The sequence below is a fragment of the Notothenia rossii genome (genome assembly GCF_949606895.1).
Source record: "Notothenia rossii genome assembly, chromosome: 5".
Classification (NCBI taxonomy): domain Eukaryota; kingdom Metazoa; phylum Chordata; class Actinopteri; order Perciformes; family Nototheniidae; genus Notothenia; species Notothenia rossii.
In genome coordinates this window covers 56,179,251-56,205,299 of record NC_136903.1, presented here as the reverse complement: position 1 = coordinate 56,205,299, position 26,049 = coordinate 56,179,251, and the positions used below count along the sequence as shown (strand labels likewise).

Below are 26,049 nucleotides of genomic sequence, written 5' to 3'. Positions count from 1 at the left end.
CTGTATGCAAATGGCTTTGTAAAATGTGTCAAGAGTGACATTGCAATCATGTTGTCCAATAGGAAAATTAAAAATATTTTAGAAACTTGTTGTGCCGAGAGTCAGTTGAGAAGTTATTGCTCTTATTTGAAGTTTATATACAATATGTTAAGAAAGGCACCATCACACCTCCAAATAAATGTTGTGTTAGCATTATTTACTTGCAGTCATTAAACAGTAGAATGTTAAAGATCATGTGTCTAGAAGGATACGATGCACTCCTCATCCTCCTTTCCAAATTTGGCAAGAATTCATCTAGATATCCGAGGTGGTTTCAGCAATTGATTTAGGATTTTAATCAATCTATATGCTTGAAAGTATTCCAATAACCACTTTATTCATAATGTCCATTATATGTGTCTTATGTCTGCATGATTTCTAACTTTCTTAACAAAAGCCTTTGCTATTCTCATGCTTCTGGAGGAGGGTTTAGCCGGCCAATCAGCGTCTCCTTAACGAAGCATTACCCACTCGGCGGAGCTCCTGTTCTGCTTCTCATCAAACGCTCTAAGTGACTTTATTTTGTTCTCCTTAGAAACAGATGTCAAATCTCATCACTTGATTCAAGGAATAAACGCATTCTCAAACTAATTCTCTCCGTCTTACACTGAACCACACACAATTGTACTCATAGTTTACCTTGAAGGCAATATGTTTGGTTTCCATCCATACCTTTTTTTATTAACTCGCCTTTTGTCCTCTTTGATTACTGTTATCAGTTGCCCTCTCTCTTTTTTCTCTCCATTACTTCTCTTCTGATTAGAACCATTTGCTCCTTTTTTTTGTGTCGCCATCCATGTTTTCTTTGTATCACAATGTGTTCTCAATCTCTTTTCTGCACTCTACCTTCATATTTCTCATGGATAAACACATGCCCTCTGGAATGTGTTTATCCCAGCTCACCTCCTGGTTGTTGGGTCACTTCGCTTGACTGCTCTCCTCCTCCTCCTCCTCCAACTCAGGCTTCTCCATTTTCTTGACCATACGGCCCACTGACATCTCATTCATCTCATTAATTTCAATGAAACCACTCTGTTTACTCAGCTGGATTGAAAAAAGGTGCAAAGCTCAATGAGGGCAAACACAGTAATGCAACGTCATCCAACTGGGTCTGCAAACTGAATTCCTAATTGTACATTATTACATTACATTTCATTTAGCTGACGCGTTTATCTACAACGACTTACAACAAGTGCAATCCAGAATGAAAAAAACTAACAAACCACAATGCAAGAATCCTTCAGTAGAGTCATTGAAAGTGCAGTACCTTCAAATATGTTCAACCTTTTGAAGTGTTACTGTTTTACTCTTTTTTCTTTTGGGCCATTTAACCGTTGCTGTCAGATCCTTGATGTTGAATGTTTATGTTGAGATAGAAAGAGTTTTTTCTTTTTTTCGCCAACTGACAATAAAGCATTTTTCTACAAAGTAACCTTGGGTCCTAACTGCTCCGCTTGCAAGCGGAGACACATCCCACCTGAAGGAAGTGTTGCACCTTTATAATCTCTAAAGTAAAGTTGTTTTACTTTATCAGTTGTCAGGACTTGTTGCATTATATTTCATTAGCCCCAAGCATTTATTTCTGCTGTGCTGTTAATTTATTTGATTTCACAACATTTCACACCACCTTCTTATTTTGAAATGTTTTCCTCTTTGTGTCTTGTCTGGTCCTGCTTTCTGGGTGTTTCTCAATGTCGAGGAAAGCTGACCCAGAGCCACTATTTGAAGGATAGTCATCGAGGACTGTTCCAATGTCCAGGATACTTGGAATTCTACCGAGGCCGGCGTACTTCGTTGCGGGAAATTTTGAGGCTGCACATGTGTAGACTCGCTGTCTTATAATCCCCACAATGCTTTGCGCACGGACACATTTCCAAAATCTTTGGCGGAAAATGTAAGGCGGATCCTCTCATATGACGCACACCTGCACACTTGCTAGCCAGGTTCCATTCTTCGTTCTACGAGGCTAGGAGGTATTCTTGCCTCGCTTCTTAAGCCTCCTCGACATTGAGAAACACCCCCTGTTTTGCCTTCCTGTCTTTAGTTTCCCTGGTGTGTCTGATTGTTTGATTGTGTTCACCTGTTGCCCGTGTGTTTCTTCCTCCCCTGCCCAGCTGTGTCTTGTCCTGTGATTACCCTTCTGTGTATTTAGTCTTGTCTTGTCCTGGGCTCCATGTCTGTTTGTCGTCATGTCCATGCTACCTGTCTATGCTTGTCCATGTCTCCTTCCTGTAAGTCAATCAATCAATGTTTATTTATATAGCCCAATATCACAAATGTTACATTTGTCTCAGTGGACTTCACAGTTTGTACAGAATATCAGTATGACAATACGACACCCTCTGTCCTTAGACCCTCACATCGTACAAGGAAAAACTTCCAGAGAAAACCCACAGTTTAAAGGGAAAAATGGGAGAAACCTCAGGGAGAGCAACAGAGGAGGGATCCCTCTCCCAGGACGGACAGACGTGCAATAGATGCCGTGTGTAAATTGAAAAGATAATACATTTGCAACATAGGTAGTCCAAATGTTTGGAAATGCATGTGTGTATAATAGGAAGATGAATCCATGAGTATATCCATCCAGGACTTATGATCCAGGACCACAGCCACGACTCAAGATCCAGGACTCGCTATCCATGACACAGGACCGCAGGATCATCCATGACTCCGGATCCCGGCGTATATAGACACCAAAAAGAAAGAAATTTGGGGAAGCTGGGTTAATCGGAACATGAGAGTACACAGGTATAGACAGAGAGAAGGAAGAAGTAAGATGTCCCCCGACAAACTAAGCCTATATCAGCAAAACTAGGGGCTGAATCTAATCAGCCCTAACTATAAGCTTTATCAAAAAGGAAGGTCTTAAGCGCACTCTTAAAAACGGATAGGGTGTCTGCCGTCCGAACACAAACTGGAAGCTGATTCCACAAAAGTGGAGCTTGATAAGAAAAGGCTCTAAGTCTCTTCCTGTCTGTCGTGCACCCCGGTTTTTTTAATGTTAATTTGTTTCTTGTTTTTCACACCACTGAAGAGCAATATTCCTTTTACTTTCATTCTCCTTTCTGCCTCCCATTCACCTCACATCTTCTTTATTTTCTCTTTTTCCACAATTTCTTGAGCAAGCAGGTGGGCGAAAAGCGATTAAAGGTTTATTTCCGAATTAAAGTTGGCTGCCAAAGCCACGCAGTTTAAGTCATCCGGTGCCTTTCTCAAGGGCACCACGGCAGGGGAGCAGGTGAACTGGGAAGTCTCCAAGGAGCAGTCCACACTCCATATTTTAGGTCTGGTCGGGGACTTGAACCGGCGACCCTACAGCTCCCAGTCCAAGCCCCTACTTTTTTTAAATTATCTTTTATTATCAAAAATAGAAATTTAACAGTTCATCACAATTACATAAAGTACTTACAGCATATAACAAAGACACACATTTAATATATCATCGTCATTTGTATGAAACACATACATAAAATGACAAACTGTCATTTTTTTCCCTGACAAGTAGTGTTCCAAGCCCCTACTGACTGAGCCACTGCCGGACTATACATACAACAATACATTCTTGCTTAAGAGATGCTAAAGACATACTTTCATAACAGCAGCTTGGAGCTTGTAATCAATAACATTTTATAATTTGCCACTGCATCTTTTTGGTAACAGAAAATAAAAATCAGGCAGACCAACACAAAGAAAGTTCAGAAAGAAACAGACAGTGAGTCACATTAACACAGTGAGATCAGTATGTACACACGCACGCACGCAAGCACACACACGGTCCTGCTGTATGGACAGATTAACAGTGAGAGCGCAGCACTTCTCTTCCTGTTGTTGCAGTATTGAACTACAGAGGGACGTCATGCCTGGTATTGATGGACAGTTAACTGGTAATGCTGTCTAATGTGTTCCCTATTGGTCTTCCTGGAAGCTTTCCTAACTCTCTTACTAAAGCATTTATTTCCCCCTGAATGCTATTTGGTGGAGGCTTTTATCCAGACAGTCATGTGCCATGAGTGCATTCAGGTGTTTTGGTAAGAGCAGCCAACGTGTGAACTGGTGATGTAAATGAACGAACGAACGATTGATTTTACAGTGATATCTGCACTACTCATCGACTAAAAAACACCAGATTATCCTTGTTAATTACACAACTTTGATTGGTTTAAATTTTGTGCAATGCTTTTGTATTTTCCCCCTTCGATTCGGAGAAACAAATATTTTTTCCGAGTAAAGGATGGCAGAAGACACTACACTACCCAGAATCCCCAGCTATCGTTTAGGACTACACCATGTGCTCTGTTTGACAAACGACGTGATTAGTTCTCAAGCTCTGTGATTGGTTGACCTCCAACTGCATTCCATGGGAAAAAAAACGTTTTGTAAAAGATAAAATCATACTTTATTCAGCAGTGCTTGCTTTACTCTTTGAAAGTCATCACATGAATGCATTGTAATAAATGGTTCGGCTGCATTAAATATATTACACATCTGTCGTAGTTCTTTATTTTTATTTGTATCTACAGAGATCGGGCTCAGAATAGACCGGAAACTATTCTTTTACCGTTCAGTTTGAATTTCACAATAAAGTTAGTAGTAATATTTTGTTTTGATATTATTGTTTTTTATTAACTACTAAACCGCTGGGTCATGTTAAGACCATCTTTTCTGTGTTGCTGTGGGTTTTTTCCATCGCTTTTGTGTTGTACAAATATAAAAACAATAACTAAATATATCCATGGTAAACTAAACCAGAAACAGCAGTATATTTTATTTTGTTAACACTGTAAACTTGACAGCTTTTTAACCCAAACCACCTACTGGTTAAAGCACGTTATTACACGTTTAGAGTAATGCAATGCAGGTAGATTGTGTTGCTTTTTAATGACTATTTAAAATGCCTTTTTCTTAATGTCTTTTATTATTATTAACTACTTGTTACTTGTTGCTAGGGAAGCTGCTATCGATATTATTTCTGTTATGTTGTGTAACTGTTTAATGTTGTTATCTTTATTGCTACCCCCTTCCCCGTCAATGTATAGTGTTGGTCCACAGCGCAAACGTATTAGTTTAACAAAATCCGCATCTACAATTGTGGCATAGATCGCCTACGTTATTTTCCCCTGTGCAATTCTCCATTTACTCAACAATAACACATAATTAACCTTGTGTTTATTTATTTGTTTGATTAATAAACACAAGTTGGAGTCCGTCAGGACCGAGGGTCGGAGCAGCTCATTTGCTTTAGAGAATATTACACCCGGAAGTAAGTATTCTCTCCGCTTCGCTTGACAAATCCCGTGATAGTCCTCAAGCTCTGTGATTGGAGAGTGTGCTCCGAGGGTTACGCCGAGCGTTGAACAGCACTTGAAATGGGATGGAACCACGGCAGACTGTCCAAAACTGGATTTGAACGGGTCCACTGCGTCCCCCACTCCCCCACCCCGTCCCCAGAACTACACATGCCAACACACTCTCACTCCATAATCGTCCAGGAGCGACGTTTGGTCAGGGTCCCGTGGCGTGCAGTTGTGACGCTCCTAAGCTCCTTCAGCTTCATAAAGGGACGCAAATAGCTTTCAACTGATTGCTATGTATTCCCATCTGCGGCGGGATTTGACGCTCATGGAAGCACGACATTTGTTTGTGTCAGCTGCCCTTAAAGGCAATGTGAGCGTCCATTCCCATTGGATCTGCAAAGTAACTAAAATAAATGTAGTGGAGTAAAAATACCAGGTGAACCTCTGAATTGTAGTGGAGTAGAAAAATACAAAATAACAATGAGCGGTCATGTGGGTATATATTAATGCTGCCCATTATGGATACAAGCAATTTTCACCCGTTTAGTAATTACATGTTTTAAATTTGTACACACCAGTTTGTTTCCTATCGCCTAAACCTCCAGGGCTGTACACAGTTTAATACTGTCAACTTCTAATTTTGGGAAAAACAAGAACGTCTTTTAAAACTACAATTCCCAGTAGAGACGTGCCATAGAGAACATGTTGCGAAACACAATAGCCAGCATGTGTAGTTCTGGGGGGGCATTCAAGTCCAGTTTTGAATAGTCTGCCGTGGTTTCGTTCCATTTCAAAGAGCTTGGCGCTCGGCATAACCTTGGCGCACTGCCACTCCAACATCCAATCCCAGTGCATGAAGATTAATCACGGGGTTTGTCGCAAAGCGGACAGGCGTCGTCACAACAGTAGCTGGGGATTGTGGGTAGCGTAGTCTCTTTGGCGCTCCACATTTCCGAGAAAACAAGTTGTTTCTCAGAATTGAAGGGGAAAAACACAAAAGCATTGTACACAATTTAAACCTATCAATGTCGTTTAATTAACAAAGGTAATCTGGTGTTTTTGAGTTGATGAGTAGTGCAGATATCACTGTCAAATCAATCGACAGTAAAGAGAATACTTCCGGGTGTACAATTCTCCGTTATCCAATGGGAATGGACGCTCACATTGCCTTTAAGAACTGCTGACATAAATGGATGCGGTGCTTCCATGAGCGTCAAATACCGCCGCCGATGGGAATACATTACAATGATTGAAAGCTATTTGCGTCCCTTTATGAAGCTGAAGGAGTTTTGGCGCGTCCCAACTGCACGCCACGGGACCCTGACCAAGCGTTGCTCCTGGACGTTTAGGGAGTGAGAGTGTGTTGGCGACAGAGGACCACAGATGCCCCGCAGCGAGGCTCCTCCCGCCCTCCCGTAGACAGTTCACTAGCTCAGTCACTTCATAACACCAAAGATGGATCGCGGTAAACGCTCTAAAGTGAGGCTCCACTATACTAAAACATAAAAAGATAAGGCACAGTGTAATGCCTGTTAATAGCTTGCCACAGGCATAGCTCAGTTAAAAAAAAGCACAGCTATTGTGCAATACATTTGTATTGCATGTATATTTTTTATCAGTAAAAATGTCAGTTAAAGCTTAAAAAAATAATCTTATCTAAACGTTTGACCTCTTTCTTTTACAATCAAAATGGGGAATCGATAAGAACCGGAATCGATAAGCCGAACCGGAATCGATACATTTCAAACGATACCCATCCCTAGTGTGGAGGCGACGTGGCGGCGTCCACTGAGGACGAAGGCCCCAGTAGCAGCCATGTTGGGCATCGTCAGGGTGCAGGGCCGCTCGGACACTGCGTGTCCCGGCGTGCCCCCCCTCGATGAGAGCCTGTCGGCCCATCTGTTGCCGCAGACAGCTGGTTGGGCGGAGCGGAAGACACCTCTGCCCCTGCTGGCTGCCGTGGGGCCGAGCCACCCTGGAGCAGGGGTCACCAACCTTTTTTAGGATGAGGGCTACTTTAAAAAAATAAAACAAATCGGGGGGTACTTTTACTCCTCCTTTTTTGTTTTTTGCAGTGTATATATTTAGCACATTTTAACGTTATGATATGCTTACCTTTAACCTTTGTGTGCTGTTTGGTTCTGTGTGACCAATCTTATGAAGGACCCAAATGCAGCACTCGAGAAACCCAGGAGTATTGGTAATGTACTTTATTGGTAATAATACCAGAACAGAGGGATACCAGCAGAATCAGCCGGATGATGTGCAGGCAAACGAACCAGAGGACAGCAGGCAGAAGGTGAGGGAGCAGGCAAGGCGGTCAACGTAGGTACAGGCAGGGTCAGACAGCAGGCAAGGCAGGATAGTCCAAGGACAGGCAGGATGGAGGAACAGGCAGAGCAGGCAGAGCAGGCAGGTCAGGGACAGGCAGGGTCGGAACCGGGTAGGCAATCTGGTAACAAACACGTGAAAGACTAGCATGAAGGCAAAGTACGATCTGGCAATGGGTGTGTGTCTGGTCAGGGTTTAAATATTGGCAGTGAAACAAATGGGTGCAGTAAAGAGAAAGAGAGTGAGCAAAAATGTAGGTGTGGTTAACAGGTGAGACAGGTGAATGGGAAACTACTGGTGAATGATGAAGCAGACTGTGACAGAACACCCCCCCCCCCCCCCCCCCTTAATGGACGGCTTATAGACGTCCGTAAACGCTAATCTACAGAGGAGGGTGGGAGGAGGGGTTAGTACTCATCTGAAAAAGTTATTTCGGCCTCCTTCTCCTGCCCCCTGTGGGAATCAACGTCCTCATCAGGAGCAGGCCCCTCGCTGTCCTCCTTGGAAGAGCTGACAGTATGTGGAGAGACTCTCCCTGTGTCTCTGCCTGCTGATGTGATGGCCTTAGAAGGTTGCTCGGGAATGCGCTGACGGAACTCTCTGATGAGCCGGGGGTCCAACAAATGACTGTTGTAGCCGCTTCCGGGAGTCTGGAACCGGCCAGGTAGTGACTGCATCAACCTTGGAGGGATCCATCTCGATGCTCCCCTGTCCCACGATGTATCCCAGAAAAGAGACAGAGGAGGTGTGAAACTCGCACTTCTCAGTTTTAACAAACAGCGAGTTCTCAAGCAATCTCTGGAGAACCGCCTGGACGTGGTGCATTTGTTCTTTCAGAGTCTTGGAAAAGATCAGGATGTCATCCAAGTAAATAAATATGTGCCGGTCCAACATGTCACGGAGCACGTCATTTACGAACGCCTGGAATACTGTAGGGGCGTTGGTAAGTCCACAAGGCATCACCAGATACTCGTAGTGCCCCGAGGTAGTGTTGAAGGTGGTCTTCCACTCATCCCCCTCGAAAATACGTACCAGGTGGTGCGCGTTACGCAAGTCCAGCTTAGTGAAAATGGTTGCTCCCTGCAGCAACTCCAATGCAGAGGAGATAAGAGGCAGTGGGTATCGATTCTTTATAGTAACGTCATTAAGACCCCGAAAGTGGATACAGGGCCTTAGGGTCTTGTCTCTCCACAAAGAAGAACCCCGCTCCAGAGGGTGATGAGGAATGGCGAATAATCCCAGCCGCCAGAGAGTTATTGATATAATGTATGTCTCCAGTGAAACTCTTTCCGGAGCAGACAGGGAGTACAATGGACCCCTGGTGCCGGGATGCAGGTCGATGGCACAGTCGCAAGGCCGGTGTGGTGGTAGGGAAGTAGCCCTAATCTTGCTGAATACTTCCTTGAAGTCCAGATATTCCGGTGGAACCCCTGTAACATCCGGAACTCGGCTGGGGTTCACCGAACGCTGAGGCGCGGCAGCCTGTTTCAGACAGATCTGATGACAAGAGGGACTCCACCCCAAAATGGCTCCCATCTCCCAGTCAAACTGAATAGTTTCATGATGGTTCCCGGACAGGAGCATGTGAACGGGTACAGTCTGATGAGTCACTGTCCCCAGCAGGTCTAAGACAGGGGTGGGCAACCTTTTTCCTCTCAAGGGCCATTTCAATATTTTAAACATCCTCCGATGGCCGTACAAATGATCGACATCTGCTTAAAAATACTAAAATCACAGCCCATTCATGAAATGAATGGGCCTTTCATTTCGCCTTTCTTTCATGCCGTGCAAAGAAAAAGCAACCTCTTAATCCAGACATCTTACCATGACTCGCGCATGCATTCACGTGCACGGTTGTGGCATGACCACCAAAACATAAAGTATATTGGACAAGATATGTGCAAATGTATTTAGTTTCCTATCCATGTGGACATGATTTAAGTGGGGGAGGGAACCTCACCTCCTCCAGAGGGGTCCGGTTAAAAGCATCAATCTGGTGTACTTTGAGAGCAACATTAGGAGATCTATGGATACATCTCTCAACACCCATATGAAACAGAACTGTAAGCAGATTTATTTTTCTTTATGGATATTTTACAAATCACTCCCCTTTCAAACTGTATTCTTGTTTATTAATAACAACTTTTATTTACTGTCATAGTATTTCATACCTGTTTATTTTATAACTATAATGATCATATAAAGATGTGCCTTTACCTCATTGGTTGTAGAAAAAACTTCTTATATTCATTAGCATAGCTAGCTAACCAGATGCTAATAACAACAAAGTTATTGACTGTATGATCAGTATGACAGGTGAACAGATCACCACTGGGCTTACAACGAAAGACACAGCACGCAAAAACTGCGGCTTGTGTACGGCTCCTTATGAGTACTGCAATTTTGGAAGTGCCGAAGCGACGTTCTGGTGATATCCGTCAGAACTGCACCCCTGTCAGGTATGAGTTGTGACTTGTGCCAAAGAACAGATAACTAAGCTGACTGAGCGGAGAACTAACGTGTCAACGTGCGCCAACGCCTCCATCAATTTTGAATGGGTTGACGTAGAATACAGGCGACGTCACGACGATGTCAGACGTCAGACGTCACGGCGACGTATCATAGGTGCGCTCAAAGTATGCGCTCAAAGTACGCGCTCACCTGGCGGCGGCGTATCTTAGAAAGCGCTATCTTATATATGCGTGTTGATAATGTACGTGTGGATATGCGCGTGAATAACGTATGTGTGGATAAGCGTGTGAATAACGTATGTCTCCGTTAGCATTGTATAGTATCTATCTGGTACGGGGATTAATAAGAGTTGTGTCAAGTAGTGATGGGTCGTTCGCGAACGATTCATTCTTTTTGAACGAATCATTGAAGTGAACGAGATGAACTGATTCCTCCCACAAAACGATTTGTTTTTTTGAATTGACGCCTTCCGCCAAAAGCTAAAGAGAAGCAGTTCGCGATCGACGAACTTAAAGAACTGGCGGAAACAGTTCAGAACTGTTTCCTACAGTTATTTTATCTTATCCCTTTCTTTCAAGAGGAAATACAGGATGTTCCATCTACACAGAGTTGGACTCAGTTAGACAACTACCACAAATACAATGAAGTACTTTATTGTTGTACTCAGTAATAGTTGGACTTCTACCACAAGTAGGCTACGATGAAGTTATTTTACTGTGTACTTTTTAAGTTATTCTCTGTGAAACTCCTGTGGCAGAAAATCATTTTATCTCTCATCAAATATGGCAGAAAACATGCAGTTTGACAGAGGATTACAAATTTAATCAGAGCCCTCTCATCTGAGCTCCGTTACACACACACACACACACACACACACACACACACACACACACACACACACACACACACACACACACACACACACACACACACACACACACACACACACACACACACACACACACACACACACACACACACACAGGAGCGGGACATCCTCCTCAACCTGCCATAAATGCCTCAGAGGACGGATACCTGAACCGTAGCGTCCAGCTAGCTTAGCCGCTAGCTAAAGATAAATACATACAGCGTTGTATTCTCCTCCCTCTGTCGGCCCTAAAAGCTTCAGAGGGCGGATACCTGACCTCCATAGCGTCCCGCTAATGTGAAACACACACAGCGTTAGCGGGACATTCTCCTCCCCATGTCGGCCCTAAAAGCTTCAGAGGACGGATACCTGAACCGTAGCGTCCAGCTAGCTTAGCGATAAATACACACAGCGTTGTATTCTCCTCCCCCTGTCGGCCCTAAAAGCTTCAGAGAGCGGATAGCTGGGCTCCGTTGCGTCCCACTAGCTTAGCCGCTAGCTAAAGGTAAACAAACATAGATAGGTACATAGCATATGAATAAATCGTCACCGATATAGAGGATATATTTTTTTATTCACTTTGAACTCGGCCAAATGGAGTTTAATGCTTTGGGATTAAAGTTAGGCCACATAGTATGTGCATGGGTTGGAAAGTATAACGTGCTAGCCTGCTGTAATACATCGTATAGTCAGGCACACATTTATGAGATTTAACAATGGCCAATTATATATTTTAAATAATATGTAGCCTATTCCCAGAGCATAATTCATGGGGCAACAAGGTGAGGTGTAAAATGTGTTTTAATATCATACATTTTACGCCAGCAAACTTCTTGTACGGACTTCGGCAGTAGTGAAGACCGAAGCCTCCACAGTCACATGCATTCCGGGGGCCAGAGTGGGCGACGTTGAGGCGCATCTTAGACTGCTGGCTAAAAATAAACGTAAATACAGTAGGATTGTTATTCACGTCGGTGTTAATGATGTTCGTTTACGCCAATCAGAATGCACCAAACTTAATGTGGCGTCGGTGTGTAGTTATGCTAAAACAATGTCGGACACCGTAATCTTCTCTGGTCCCCTCCCCAATCTGATCAATGATGACATGTATAGCAGCATGTCATCATTTCAGCGCTGGTTGTCTTGGTGGTGCCCAGCAAACAATGTGGGCTTCGTAAATAATTGGACAGCCTTCTGGGGGAAACCTGGTCTGATTAAGAGAGACGGCATTCATCCTACTTTGGAAGGCGCAAATCTCATTTCGGCAAACATTTCAGGGCTTTGTGGACTTAATCCATGACAAACTGGAGTTGAGACCAGGAGGCAGAGTCGCAGTCGTACACGCTTCTCTGCGCTCTCTCCTAGGCAGTCATCCATAGGAATCCCGAACCCAATAAAATACCCAATATTAACGGTGTGTGTGTCTGCCCAAGGACAATTAAAGGTAAAACCTAATAGAGGTGTCATACATAATAACCTAATAAAAGTAAATGTAACAACTACTACAGTGCAACAAAACAGGAAGATTAAATGTGGTCTCTTAAACATAAGATCTCTAGCATCTAAAGCAATATTGGTAAATGATTTAATATCAGATTATAATATTGATATATGCTGTCTCACTGAAACTTGGTTGAGACATGAAGAATATGTCAGCATAAATGAGGCCACTCCACCCAGCCATATCAACACTCATATTGCCCGAGGCACGGGCCGAGGAGGTGGAGTTGCAGCAATCTTTGACTCAAGTTTACTTATCAATACTAAACAAAAATTAAATTATACCTCCTTTGAAAGCCTCGTTTTTAGTCTTACGCATCCGACCTGGAAAACTGTGCAGCCAATCTTATTTGTTACAGTGTACCGTGCACCAGGTCCTTATTCAGAATTCTTATCAGAATTCTCTGAGTTTTTATCAGCTTTGGTTCTTAAAACAGATAAAGTAATTATCGTAGGTGACTTTAATATTCATGTTGACGATGATAAAAATAGCCTTACTGTTGCATTTAACTCTATATTAGATTCTGTTGGTTTCTGTCAGAGTGTAAATAAACCAACCCACTGCTATAATCACACTCTCGACCTTGTTCTGACTTATGGTATTGAAATAGAGCAACTATTAGTCGAAGCGCATAATCCTGGTTTATCCGACCATTTCTTAGTAACTTTTGAAGTACTGTTACTAGACTACAAAGCATTAGCCAAAAGCTCCTGCAGCAGAAAGCTATCTGTTAGTGCTATAGCCAAATTTAAGGAAGAGATTCCACCAATACTTAACTCGATAGCATGTCTGAATGTAAGGGAGGAAACTTATACAAAATGTACACCACCCCAAATTGATCATGTTGTTGATAGTGCTACAGATGCGCTGCGAATAAAATTAGACTCTGTTGCTCCTTGGAAAAAGAAGAAAATAAAACAACATAGATTAGCTCCATGGCATAATGCCGAAACCCGCAAAATAAAGCAAAAGTCGAGACAACTTGGAAGGATATGGCGTTCCACTAAACTTGAAGAATCTCGTTTAATTTGGCATATTACTCTCAATGAATATAAGAAAGCACTGCGTAAAGCGAGAGCAGCCTACTACTCTTCATTAACAGATGAGAATAAGAATAATGCAAGATTTCTTTTCAGCACTGTAGCCAGGCTGACAGAGAGCCACAGCTCGACTGAGCCTTCTATTCCCATAGCACTCAGTAGTAATGATTTTGTGCTTTTTTAACGATAAAATTGTTACTCTTAGAAACAAAATCAATGACCTCTTGCCTTTGACCAGTATAGTGTTATCAACAGCTCCCGGAAATGTAAGTTCTAATATTACACTAGATAGTAAACTAGAATGCTTTTCAGCAATAAACCTTGAACAATTAAATTCAATGATTCTCTCTTCTAAACCATCAACGTGTATCTTAGACCCGATTCCAACTAAGCTGTTAAAAGAAGTTTTTCCATTAATTAGCACTTCTTTATTAAATATTATTAATATGTCTTTATTATCAGGCTATGTTCCACAATCATTCAAAGTAGCAGTGATAAAACCGCTTCTTAAAAAGCACAACCTCGATCCAGAGGTTTTAGCCAACTATAGACCTATTTCTAATCTTCCGTTCCTCTCAAACATTCTTGAGAAAGCAGTCGCAAAACAGCTGTGTGATTACTTAAAAAACTATGATTTATTTGAAGATTTTCAGTCTGGCTTTAGAGCACATCATAGCACAGAGACAGCTCTGGTTAAAGTCACAAATGACATTCTAATAGCCTCAGACAAGGGACTTGTCTCTATTCTTGTCTTGCTCGATCTTAGTGCTGCATTTGATACTATTTACCAAGATATCCTATTGCAAAGAATAGAGCACTTAGTTGGCATACAGGGAACTGCTTTAGGCTGGTTTAGGTCCTATCTATCTGAACGCTCTCAGTTTGTACGTGTCAACGATGAATCTTCCATGCAAACCAAAGTTAGCCATGGAGTGCCACAGGGCTCAGTGCTTGGACCTATTTTGTTCACACTATATATGCTTCCGTTAGGCAATATTATAAGGAATCATTCTGTAAACTTTCATTGTTATGCGGATGATACTCAACTATATTTATCAATCAAGCCTGTTGAAATGAATCATTTAAATAAAATTCAAGACTGCCTCAAGGACTTAAAAACGTGAATGACCTTACATTTTTTGATGTTAAACACGACCAAAACTGAAGTTATTGTACTTGGCCAGAAGAATCTACGAAACAAATTATCTAAAGATATACTAACTATGGATGGCATTAATTTGGCCTCCAGTGAGACTGTAAGGAATATTGGTGTTATATTTGATCAGGATTTATCCTTTAACACCCACATAAAATCAATTTCAAGGACCACCTACTTCCATCTACGTAACATTGCAAAAATCAGGCATATCTTGCCTCAAAACGATGCAGAGAAACTAGTCCATGCATTTGTTACTTCAAGGCTGGATTATTGTAACTCCTTATTATCAGGGGGTACAAAGAAGTCAGTCAAGTCGCTTCAGTTGATTCCAAATGCTGCAGCTCGTGTACTAACCAGAGTTAGGAAAAGGGACCACATTACTCCTGTTCTGGCTGCCTTACACTGGCTCCCTATAGAACATAGGATAGAATTTAAAATTCTTCTTCTCGCCTACAAAGCCCTTAATGGGCAGGCGCCATCTTACCTTAAATAACTCATTATACCCTACTGTCCTACTAGGGCATTACGTTCCAAGAATGCAGGGTTGTGGGTTGTTCCTAGAGTCTCTAAAAGTACAATGGGAGCCAGAGCCTTTTCTTATCAAGCTCCACTTTTGTGGAATCAGCTTCCAGTTTGTGTTCGGGCGGCAGACACTCTATCCGTTTTTAAGAGTGCGCTTAAGACCTTCCTTTTTGATAAAGCTTATAGTTAGGGCTGATTAGATTCAGCCCCTAGTTTTGCTGATATAGGCTTAGTTTGTCGGGGGACATCGTACTTCTTCCTTCTCTCTGTCTATACCTGTGTACTCTCATGTTCCGATTAACCCAGCTTCCCCAAATTTCTTTCTTTTTGGTGTCTATATACGCCGGGATCCAGAGTCATGGATGATCCTGCGGTCCTGTGTCATGGATCGCGAGTCCTGGATCTTGAGTCGTGGCTGTGGTCCTGGATCATAAGTCCTGGATAGATATCCTCGTGGATTCATCTTCCTATTATACACACATGCATTGCCAAACATTTGGACTACCTATGTTGCAAATGTATTATCTTTTCAATTTACACACGGCATCTATTGCACGTCTGTCCGTCCTGGGAGAGGGATCCCTCCTCTGTTGCTCTCCCTGAGGTTTCTCCCATTTTTCCCTTTAAACTGTGGGTTTTCTCTGGAAGTTTTTCCTTGTACGATGTGAGGGTCTAAGGACAGAGGGTGTCGTATTGTCATACTGATATTCTGTGCAAACTGTGAAGTCCACTGAGACAAATGTAAGATTTGTGATATTGGGCTATATAAATAAACATTGATTGATTGAAGACTCACTGAACGAAATAAGTACAAAGACGAATCGTTCGCGAACGTGCAAATCACGATCACGCGAACCGGTGAACGAATCAGTGAACGAAAAGTAAACTGAATCAAAAGATTTGTGTCCCCGAAGGGATTTGAAATGCCCATCACTAGTGTCTAGCAGCTCTCTCTCTCTCGCTCGGGAACAGCTGTCCTTACCTCCCTCAAGGTGTGTGTGGGTGTGTCTGTGTCTGTGTGTCTCATTCACTGTCCCTCAGGTTGTAGCATGTTTCGATTGCCAGTTTGTGGCTTGTATGTCTTGTGAACGCAACGCTGGCATAATATGATGTGGCCTGCTGACATGGCCTCTAATAAACACACAGGACTTAAATAATACGTGTTTAATTCAGCCCAGATGCGGTGACTGCAGGTCAAATCCATTAATGCGGCATATATTGAAGTTGTTCAAAGTTGCACCGATATGAGGCGCTGTGAGAACCACGCATCTGTCAGACTAGCGAATGGGCACATTTGAATTTCAGGAGAATAAGGAAGATGTGATTGGTTGTTCCACACTCCGATTCTCACGAGACCAGCGTGCTGCTGTTTACATTAGTGTGGATTGGACCGACTGAAACTGATGGCAATGGTGTGTGTGTAACACAAACATAATAAATCATTGGATAGTTTTTCTCAAATGAAGGGGGGAAATAAGGAAATAAAGTAATGTTTTAAGACTCAGTGTGAGTTATTACTTTCTTCCTTTACTTGGCATTCTTCAAAAATACACAGACATTGCAGCACATCGTTTCACGTCTTTGTACAGCCTTTCTGAGCAGTAGAGTAATGTGTTGGTGAACCTTGGTTTCCTCCTGAGCTCACTTAAAGGTATACTCAATTCAATTCAACAGCTTTATTAGCATGACCTCAGTTACACATAGTATTGCCAAAGCTCTGTATAGTTGCAACATCTATACAAAATATATATACAATATATATATTTATACTCCCCCTTGTGGCCAAAGGGGGACACAACTCTTGTCTTCAGATGTATGTTTGGCGGCGTAGGGCTCCGGAGTTCCTACCCGAGGCTCTTGGGTAAATCCCATCGGAGAGGATGCAGAAGCGGGTGCCAGCAGCAGGGGAAGAGGTGCTGGAGCAGCCACTACTGCCGCTAGCTGCTGCACAGTAGCCGTTAGCTGCTGTAGCTGCGAAGCTAAATAGGTTAGCGTCTGGTCATGTGTAGAGTTAGCATAATGAGCTTCGGTGGCCAGGGAGGCTATCGAGGCTTCCTGCCTCTGGAGAGCGTCCTCAACTCTCTCGAAACGGCCTCACATCTAGGGGGGGTCCGGGGGCATGCTCCCTTTTAATTACATTTCCTTTTTTGTTTTGTGTATTTTATACATTTTGGATTTGCTTGGCGAGCTATTTTTAGAACATGCCCCACGGGCGACTCACGTTGGCGCTGTGTTGGCTACACCTGCCCTGGAGTATTTGGACAAAATGTTCAGGCTCGGAGCACAGATGGCGGCTACGGCCAATCATCTAGGCGTGTTGGGCGTCTCTTTGATTACTCCTCAAAGAGGCCCCCCCGCTCTCCCGCCTCAGCACTGGAGCGATTATCCGGACCGCTGCATAGATCAGATGAACAATCTGATCCATGGAGTGGCCGCCGCAGTGGCGTCGCGTCACGTGTGGCTAGGACTCACCGCGCTGTCAAAGAAGGACCGAGTGGATCTCCTTGGAGCCCCCGTTTCCACGGAGGGGCTCTTTGGATCGATAGCCTCTGTGACCCAGAGGAGGAGAGGGCGCAGCTTAGCCCCATGCAACTGCTGGCTTCTCCTCAGGCATCGCAGCGCGCTCCTCCACGGGCGGGGGAGCGCAGTGTGACGCCGAGACGGAGGGAGAGGCGCCGTGCCCGTAGCACCCTCCACCTCTTCGGCCCACCCCGTGGAACCGGCGTACCGGCACTCACAGGAGCGAGCTGCCCAACCTCGGCAGACTCCGCAGCAGCAGAGAACCGCAGGGTGGGGCGCTCAACCGTCACGGAGCTGACTGGCGGGGGGAGGAAGCGTCTCAGCGGGTCTCTCCACCCGGAACGCTAGGGTGAATCCCACCTCCTCCCTATATAATGTGCAGATCCCTGTTGTTTCCTATAAAAAGGTTGATCTGTATCCAAGTCTGAGTGTCATTTGTTTTCACAATTCTGCACTCACACACAATGTTGACCGTAGGCCTACATATTCTCCACTCGCTACCGGTTGTTGCTCCTGTAAAGGAGATAGCTAGTGGGCATGCGCAGATGAGAGAGATAAACCGCAGGAAGTGCTATCAAAGCGCTATGCGGGAACAGGGGCATTTTGGCCGGCGTATTACTGTCAGGGAACACACTACGCCTAGAATAAATACTCCTAGTAATGCGCTTTACCGTAGTGGTAAAGGGAACATTATGGTGGAGCGCGCGCTCACAGAAGAGCGTGCGGCGGTGCGTTAAGGGACCTCAGTAAATAATCGGCCCTTTCTGTGTCGATCCTCCATGGGCAAATCTTCCTTTCACGGGTTTTTTTGCGGCGGAACGGGTCACCAGAGAGTATCACAGCTTCATAGCTGCGGCCCCACAGCTGAGGGCTTGTCCATTAACACAATGTTATGGGGAATGGAAACTCAGCTGTGTGTTAACGAAGTGGATGGACAGGATGCTGAAACGGGGTTATTCACTCCAGTTTTGCAACGAAAGTAACAAACACAATGCAATATCCTTTTCAATTTCAAAGAACACAAATTGGGTTATTTACAGGTGTTGTTTTGTGTGGTAGTGGGTCGCTTTCATTGATGCGTTTTGTACCCCGGCCGTTGTTTTGATATTCTGCTGAAGTATACACTGTGACGTAATAAAAAATTTTTTCGAGGGAAGGGGTGGGGGTCAGAGGTCCTAGGTATAAAAATCACCGCTCGCCACTGTTCATAAAGTTTCATCTCTTGCATATGTCTGGCCCTTTCTCCGCGTCTATGCTTGCTGGGGCAACACGGAACTGGTGAGAAGGGGGGGGGCTGTGGGTCAGTGGGCATCTGACCCCCTCCCCGGGCGTAAATGCGCTTACGTATTTTTCCGGGCCCCCTGGAGGGTCACGGGGTGACGTAGTGCGCACTGGGCCCTTACAGGGCTGGAGGGCTCTCCACACTATAGTCTGTACACACTCTGCACAGGGTCAGTGTCTGAGTGTGGGGGACATGGGGTCCTTGCTCTCTCCCCGAGCTCTTTAGGGAATCTGGAGAGGTGGTGCATAGTAAACCCATACAGGGCTGCAGACTTTCTCTGTCTGCTTATAGGCGGACGGGGGGGAGCCCTCAGCACTGTTTTCGAGCCCACTTTTTGCGAGGCAAGCGCCCCAGGGTGTGCTCTGTCAGCCGCAGCCCGGACTTCTCCACTGTTACAACCGAGGGAGAGGTGAGCACTGGCGGCTCCAGATTATTTTTGTTGGGTAATCTACGGTAGGGATAACCCATACAGTGGTGGGGCTCAAGTCAGTATTTGCAATGTAATTACATACATGCTCCCCTTGACAGTGAAACGCCACGCGTGAGGTTTCGATTATTTCCCTGTCTCAATCCAAATCGAACTGTATGAAATAAAAAGGCATATTTGTCTTGTAGTAGGGGTTTCACCAACTAATCGACTAGTCGACTACCTTTACCACTAGTCGGCGCTGTAGGCCCTAGTCAACTAGTCGTGAAAAAAATGGAGGTAAACGAGGTGCTGCAAAATGCTCCAAAACACGTCCGACATTCTTATGTATGGCAGTACTTCAACAAAGATGTAACCAACTCCACAGTGAAGTGTCAGTTGTGTACAGCTGTACTGAAGTACAATACAAATGTATCTGCTATGCGCAACCATCTGAAGATGAAATACCCGCTGCCGACAGCTAGCACTAGCAGTAATGCTAGCACCAGTGAGCAACGGACCGGCGTCAGCACTGAACAGAGGCAGACGAGCAGCAAGAAAACACGGGTCAACAGTGATGCGGATGATGAGCTACGTGATTACTGCCAGCGGACACCGCATATCCCCACAATGGATAATCCACTGGAGTGGTAGGCAGAAAACGTGCACCGCTTCCCCCGCTTTCGAGAAACTACCTGGCTATTCCAGCCACAAGCACCCCGAGTGAGAGGGTTTTTTCCCTGGCAGGCAACACTGTCACCCGAAAGCGGTCAAGCCTCCTTCCCTCACAAGTCGATGCGTTGGTGTTCAAACCAAACCAAAAATATGGAAAGGTGGACGCTATCGTGGAGGACAGCGAATAAAGTGTTTCGCAATGCGCTGTTGCGCGATGGATTTACGTGGCATTTATGTAAACAAGAGTTTTTTGCTGCCGATTTTGGTGAGTCCAGTTACTGTTTGTTATTTACTCAGCCATGTAACACAAATTAAAATGCAGTGTTTAATGTTACTGTACCAGTTCCAATATAAAATACAGTTGTACACCTCTCTTTGTGTGTCTTTATTATGACGTAACGACTAGTCGACTACTATTTTGAAAAACGTGTTGACTAGTAAATATTGGTAGTTGTGAAACCCCTATTGTAGTAAATAAAAAGGGCGACCTGGAGCCAATCCTGCAATTTCCACACAAGTGAAAGAGTTGACGTGCTGAAAACCCAATCCCTGCAAGGGGGTCTGGGGGGATTGTCCCCCAGGAGATTTTTTGAAATACTAACATAAAATACACATTCTGGTACTCTCTTGAGAAGAAGAAAAATAAATAAATCTATTACTAAACGACATGTTTCAAAAAATGAATGCCATTTTTGTTTTTTGTTACTTTGTTCTGAAAGCTGAAGCTGCTCCTCACAGAGAGAAGAGGGAAGAGGCTTTGTGAATTACTTTACATTGTGGATAATGGTGGATAGCCCCCATTGTTCTGTGTGTCAAAATGAAAGACAGCCCACACACCTATCAATCATCAAACCGTGCGGTCTTAGTTCATTACGTGTTGATTTCTATCAACACGTAAGGTTGTATCGATGTATATAGAGATGTACTACAGCAGAAGTATTCTCCGTCGGGACTTCCTGCAACAACACCACACCGTTATCTTGATTCTGATTGGCCAGAAGACATTATCAAAGATGTTCTATTGAGAAGACGATCACTACGTGACAAAAGTTTTCCAAACCGTTTCTAGTCTTCGGTATTTCCAGAGAAGTGGCTACTGAAATCAATCTTACTAACTGCTGTCTGTGCAATTTACTCCGCGCGAGTTAGCGGACTTTATTTTGCTTACTTTAACATAATCTTTCATGATGGGGCTAAGGTGGGGCTAAGCCATTTCTTGTAATGGCTGTAGCCTACCCCAGTCATACCATGGCCCCGCCACTGGAGATGAGTGAGGCGCAGTGGCTGCTAAAGCCGGTCAGGGACAGAGAGGTGGAACGGTGTGCTGGACGACAGTGCGTATATACATCGGGGCTGTGAGAGATGTAACCCTTATTATATAAGCACAGGCGGAGCCCTCTACTCAGGGGTACTGTCTGTCCTATACCGCTCGCGAAAGAGAGGTGTAGGATGATGGTCAGCAGGCGAGGCCTCCTTTTATATGGTGAGATGCGCGCGCATTCAAGTAGGCCCGCCCCGGGGCCGGCTACGTCTATAGAAGTCTCAGTAGGTGAATGCTTGCATGATAAGGTAGTACCCATAGAGTCCAGTAGAGGGCTCCGCCTGTGTTTATATAACAAGGGTTACAATACGTAACCCACCGTTATCGTGCTGCCATAGGAACGCTTTGCTTTGTGTCTGTGACCGTGTTTGTAAGGAAGATCCATCCAAAATGTGCAGTCAACCATTGAAAGATGGCAAAATAATATTATTTTAGTTAAGTTTGCAGAAGCCGACCATATTAGTTGAGAAAGCCTGTGACTGGAAAGTTGCTGTTTTAAATAATGAGCATTCTAGACAAGAATATTTTCGCCTTTAAAGTGGCCCTATTATTCTTTTTGTGGTTTTCCAGTGGGAGTTTCTCTCCCACACTCCCCCCCCCCCCCCCCCCCTCCCTGCCTGAAACGCATCCACTGGACTCCTTTGTTTACTTCTGTTACATATTGACATTATAATGTAACACTTGCACTACTATTGGCTTGGGCACAAACACATTGTACCGTACGTCATAGGCTAAGGGGCGGGACATCTCTAACTGGTAGACAAATCACAACGGAGCCGGCCAGCTAACCAATCAGAGCAGACAGGGCTCTGGTTAGACAGAGTTAGACAAGGCAGATTGGGGCCAGCATCCCCATAATAACCAGTATAACCAGTATATCCAGTAGGCCTATATATCCATCACTGTCACCTCTCCATCAACAACTGCAAATCCCCCTTTACCTTTATGAAATGGAATTTATGGGAAAAAACATGTACTGTATGTATACTTATACTTATGACAGAGTATGTTTGCCCTTAGACACGTGGTATTGCTATATCCTAGTCTCTAAGATCCAAGTCTTCCACCTCAGGCTTTCATAAGTCTTTCATTTAGTTTGCTCTCACAACTCAGTGAATCTGCAGGGCCCCTTTGACCAAGGCAGATTGGGGCCAGCATCCCCAGAATAACCAATATAACCAGTATATCCGGTATATCCAGTATATACATCACTGTCACCTCTCCATAAACAACTGAAAATCCCCCTTTACCTCTTCACTCATCCCGTCCCCCAGGGCTTTTTTGTAATTGCAAAACAACTTTCTCAAACAGAACCGTGGGAAACCTGAACTCATCATCATCGAGCCAAACTCCCTCACCCCCTCCTCCCGGACATCTTCACTTATCATCGAAGGCTCCATTGTCAACCCCTCCTCTAACACCGTCACCTTGGCATCATTGTCGACTCCACCCTCCATTTCCTTCTTCACATAAAACAGGACACAAACATTTTTTTACCAACTAAAGAACATTGGCAATATAACATTCAAAGCCATCAACAACCTTGCCCCCCCCCACCTCTGTTTCACCAGCACACCCCTACCCATTGCCTCAGGTCTCCTGAGGCTCAGCCCATCATGACTACGGTCCAGGAGCGGCATTGCAAATTATTTCAAGAATGACCTGACTTGTAGCTGGATTTGATAGAATGTATATATAATGTATATATGAAAGCATTACTTCATTTTATTTTCAGATATATCTTGGCGATATTTGAATCTCAGGTGCTTCTAAATGTGCAAGTTTGATTCCACCATACACAAATGCAAACACACAATGTGTAATAGATTCATGCCGTTCTGATTCAAGCTCATTAAAACACATTCACACTTGCTGACATGCCTTAAATTGAGCGTTTGTACTGGCATTGAATAAGAAATAAAGAGTCTTGAAAAGAAGAAATTGTTGAATTTCAAAAGTTTCATTTTGCAATGTTTGTTTTCTCCCTTATTTTGCAATGGAAGCTCATGTGATGGTTTCCCCGAAATTCAACGGACACACAGGACATCACAGGACCTTTTATTTCTCATGATGTCAGGCTAAGGAGTGAATAAGGGAGGTATCGGCTGGGTGGGGTTTGATGAAGGTGTTGAAAGAACCGAGTGAATCTTACAGGAAGGAGTTCAGGGCAAGGTTGCATGATGTTTTTTTGTTTTTATTGCCACACTAGCAGTAGTGATGACCCTCATAAAGGAAGCCTGCCTCATGATGACTTGATCATGAAACAGTTCTATTATCCAGCGTGGAAGAGACAGAGGCAACATTCCAAAATCATCAAATCCTTTCTATGATCTATGAGTAACAGTTCTTTTACCAAAGACACATGAGAACAACTGCAATACAAAAACGTTTAGTAACAAAAATGACTCACCAACCAATATCAGTGAGTGCAACTCTTTTTTTGTACTGTTCAAATAAATCAAGACAAAATATGCTCTAGTTACAAAAACTACACATTTTTACAAAATAAAATATATATATCATTGAATATTAAAAAATTGAAGGTGACATTACAAAAATTCAGCATAAAACAGAACTTTGGCAATCTATAGATTTCTTGTCAGCCAAAGATCGTCCCACCAGGTGAAAGGCTCTAACACTCCATATGAACACTGAAGGCTAAAGTCCCATGATGAATAGAAGATTATTGTCAGTTTACATGGGACTGGGTTTTTTTCCGAGGATACATAAAATCATCCATGTTTCAACACAAACGGAGGGCTGGTGGTGCAGGTCAAGCATAGAAGAAAATACATCTCACCACACTACATTTTACAGATTAATGCATCACTATTATAATTCATTATGAAATAACTAATTATACCTTATTTATATGATACATTTTATTTAAAAAGTACTTTTAGTTTTGGTACTTCAACTATATTTGGTTACTTTTACTTATGTCCATCCATCCATCTTCTCCCGCTTATCCGTGGTCGGGTCGCGGAGGTAGCAGTTCCAGCAGAGAGCCCCAAACTTTCTTTTCCCTGGCCACATCAACCAGCTCTGACTGGGGGATCCCTTACTTATGTAAGGTTTTGAATGCCAGACTTGTACTTGTTACAGAGTATTTCTACACTTTGGATGTACCAGTGTGAGAAAAAGTTTTTAGAGAGTACTTGTCCATGGACAAGTGAGTTTGGCAATTTACTTGTCCGAATACATTTTTCACTTGTCCAGAATGGACAAAAATTGGGGCCACTGGAATCTTCTTCTTCGCCCTCGTATTTTACATTTTCACACATAGGGTTGGGTATCGTTTGGATTCGAACGATTCCGGTTCTGCTTTTCGATTCTGGTTATTTTCGGTTCTTTGAGAGGGTAAAAATAAGTCCCATGATAAAGTGGGAGAAAAATATATTTATGAAAACATTAAGTCAAATCTGTATTCCTATTTACAAATCACTTCATACTGTTTAATTTCTTATGGTTATTGAATACAATTATATAAAAATAATCTCTTCATTATTTAGTTAGTTCTAAGTGGTGCAGTTTGAGAATGTACAATTGGCCCAGTCTCCTCTGATGTTACACTGCAACCTGCCTGATACCTGCCTATGTAGAAAAGCGCTAGGCCTTAAATATAATGATAATAGGCTAATAATAATAGCTTATAATAATAAGTAATAATTAATTATTAGGCTACTTATTAGTAGCCTAATAATAAGGCCTAGCGCTTTTCTACAACTCAAAGACGCTTGCACGCTTACACATGTCCTTACGCATGTGTATTACATGCTGCAGCTGCCCAGCTGCTCACTGTTTGTAAAAGTAAATAAATAGTATTTTCATTTCAATAATTTACTTTCTATACCCTGCTTCATAAACAATACTGACATCCCTGTGCTCCTCCGAGTCTGGGGGTCCGGGGATGTGAGGACAGCGCGAGGACACAGGGAGGCTGCTTCACTTCATAAAGGAAATGGCGGTCAATATTAACAACACAGGAGCTAAAACGCTTAATAACCTTCATTACGTATTAGAGAAAGAACATAAGAAAGTTTGAAAAAGATGAGGCTGTTAAACGGGCAGCGGATCCGCTGTGTGTAGAAAGAGAGAGAGACGCTGAGCTGCACCATGCAGCGAACAGCTGATCCGGAGAATAGAGAGAGAGAGAGCTGTGGTCCGCGGGGCTCGGCCTCGCCTCCTGTCCCCACAACTCTTATTAATCCCGGTACCGGACAATTGTTATTTGTTCCTACTCGGAACAGAGTTTTGCTTCCCAACCCTGCCACTGTGCTACACTTCCAGCGCTGCCCCGCCCTAACTGTACAGAAAGCGGCGAGATGCATTCCCTTAGGAATCGACAAGCAGAACCGAAACTAACATTTCTAAACAAACAATGGCGGACACTGACAATTTGCGAATGAGTTCTGCCTTCTGTAAACTGAATTTATCAATAAATCAGGGCGAAAAACGTCACTTGTCCACCGGACAAGTCAATTGAAATATCTACTTGTCCGATATTGTAAATAACACGTCCCGGACGGTGGGACGTGTACTTTTTCGCACACTGTGTACTACTTTTACTTAAAGTGGAACTATCATGCTATATTTGAATAATATATTGCAGGGCCATA

General features: G+C 43.5%; 1 protein-coding gene across 6 annotated transcripts in view; it reads right to left on the bottom strand.

Moving 5' to 3' along the window:
• Positions 1-5,501: 5,501 nt before the first annotated feature.
• The window catches only part of LOC307039977 (uncharacterized protein), an 88,474-nt gene continuing 67,926 nt past the window's right edge, over positions 5,502-26,049 (bottom strand). For 3 of the 6 annotated variants that reach the window (XR_013808385.1, XR_013808386.1, XM_079682456.1), the window contains one exon: positions 5,502-7,785. Coding sequence is in view for 1 of the 6 variants with exons in the window: in XM_079682456.1 (XP_079538582.1) it covers positions 7,751-7,785 (35 nt within the window). In the remaining 5 variants the exon portion in view is untranslated. The remainder of the gene's footprint in view (positions 7,786-26,049) is intronic. The other 3 variants (XR_013808382.1, XR_013808383.1, XR_013808384.1) reach the window with 3 other exon arrangements.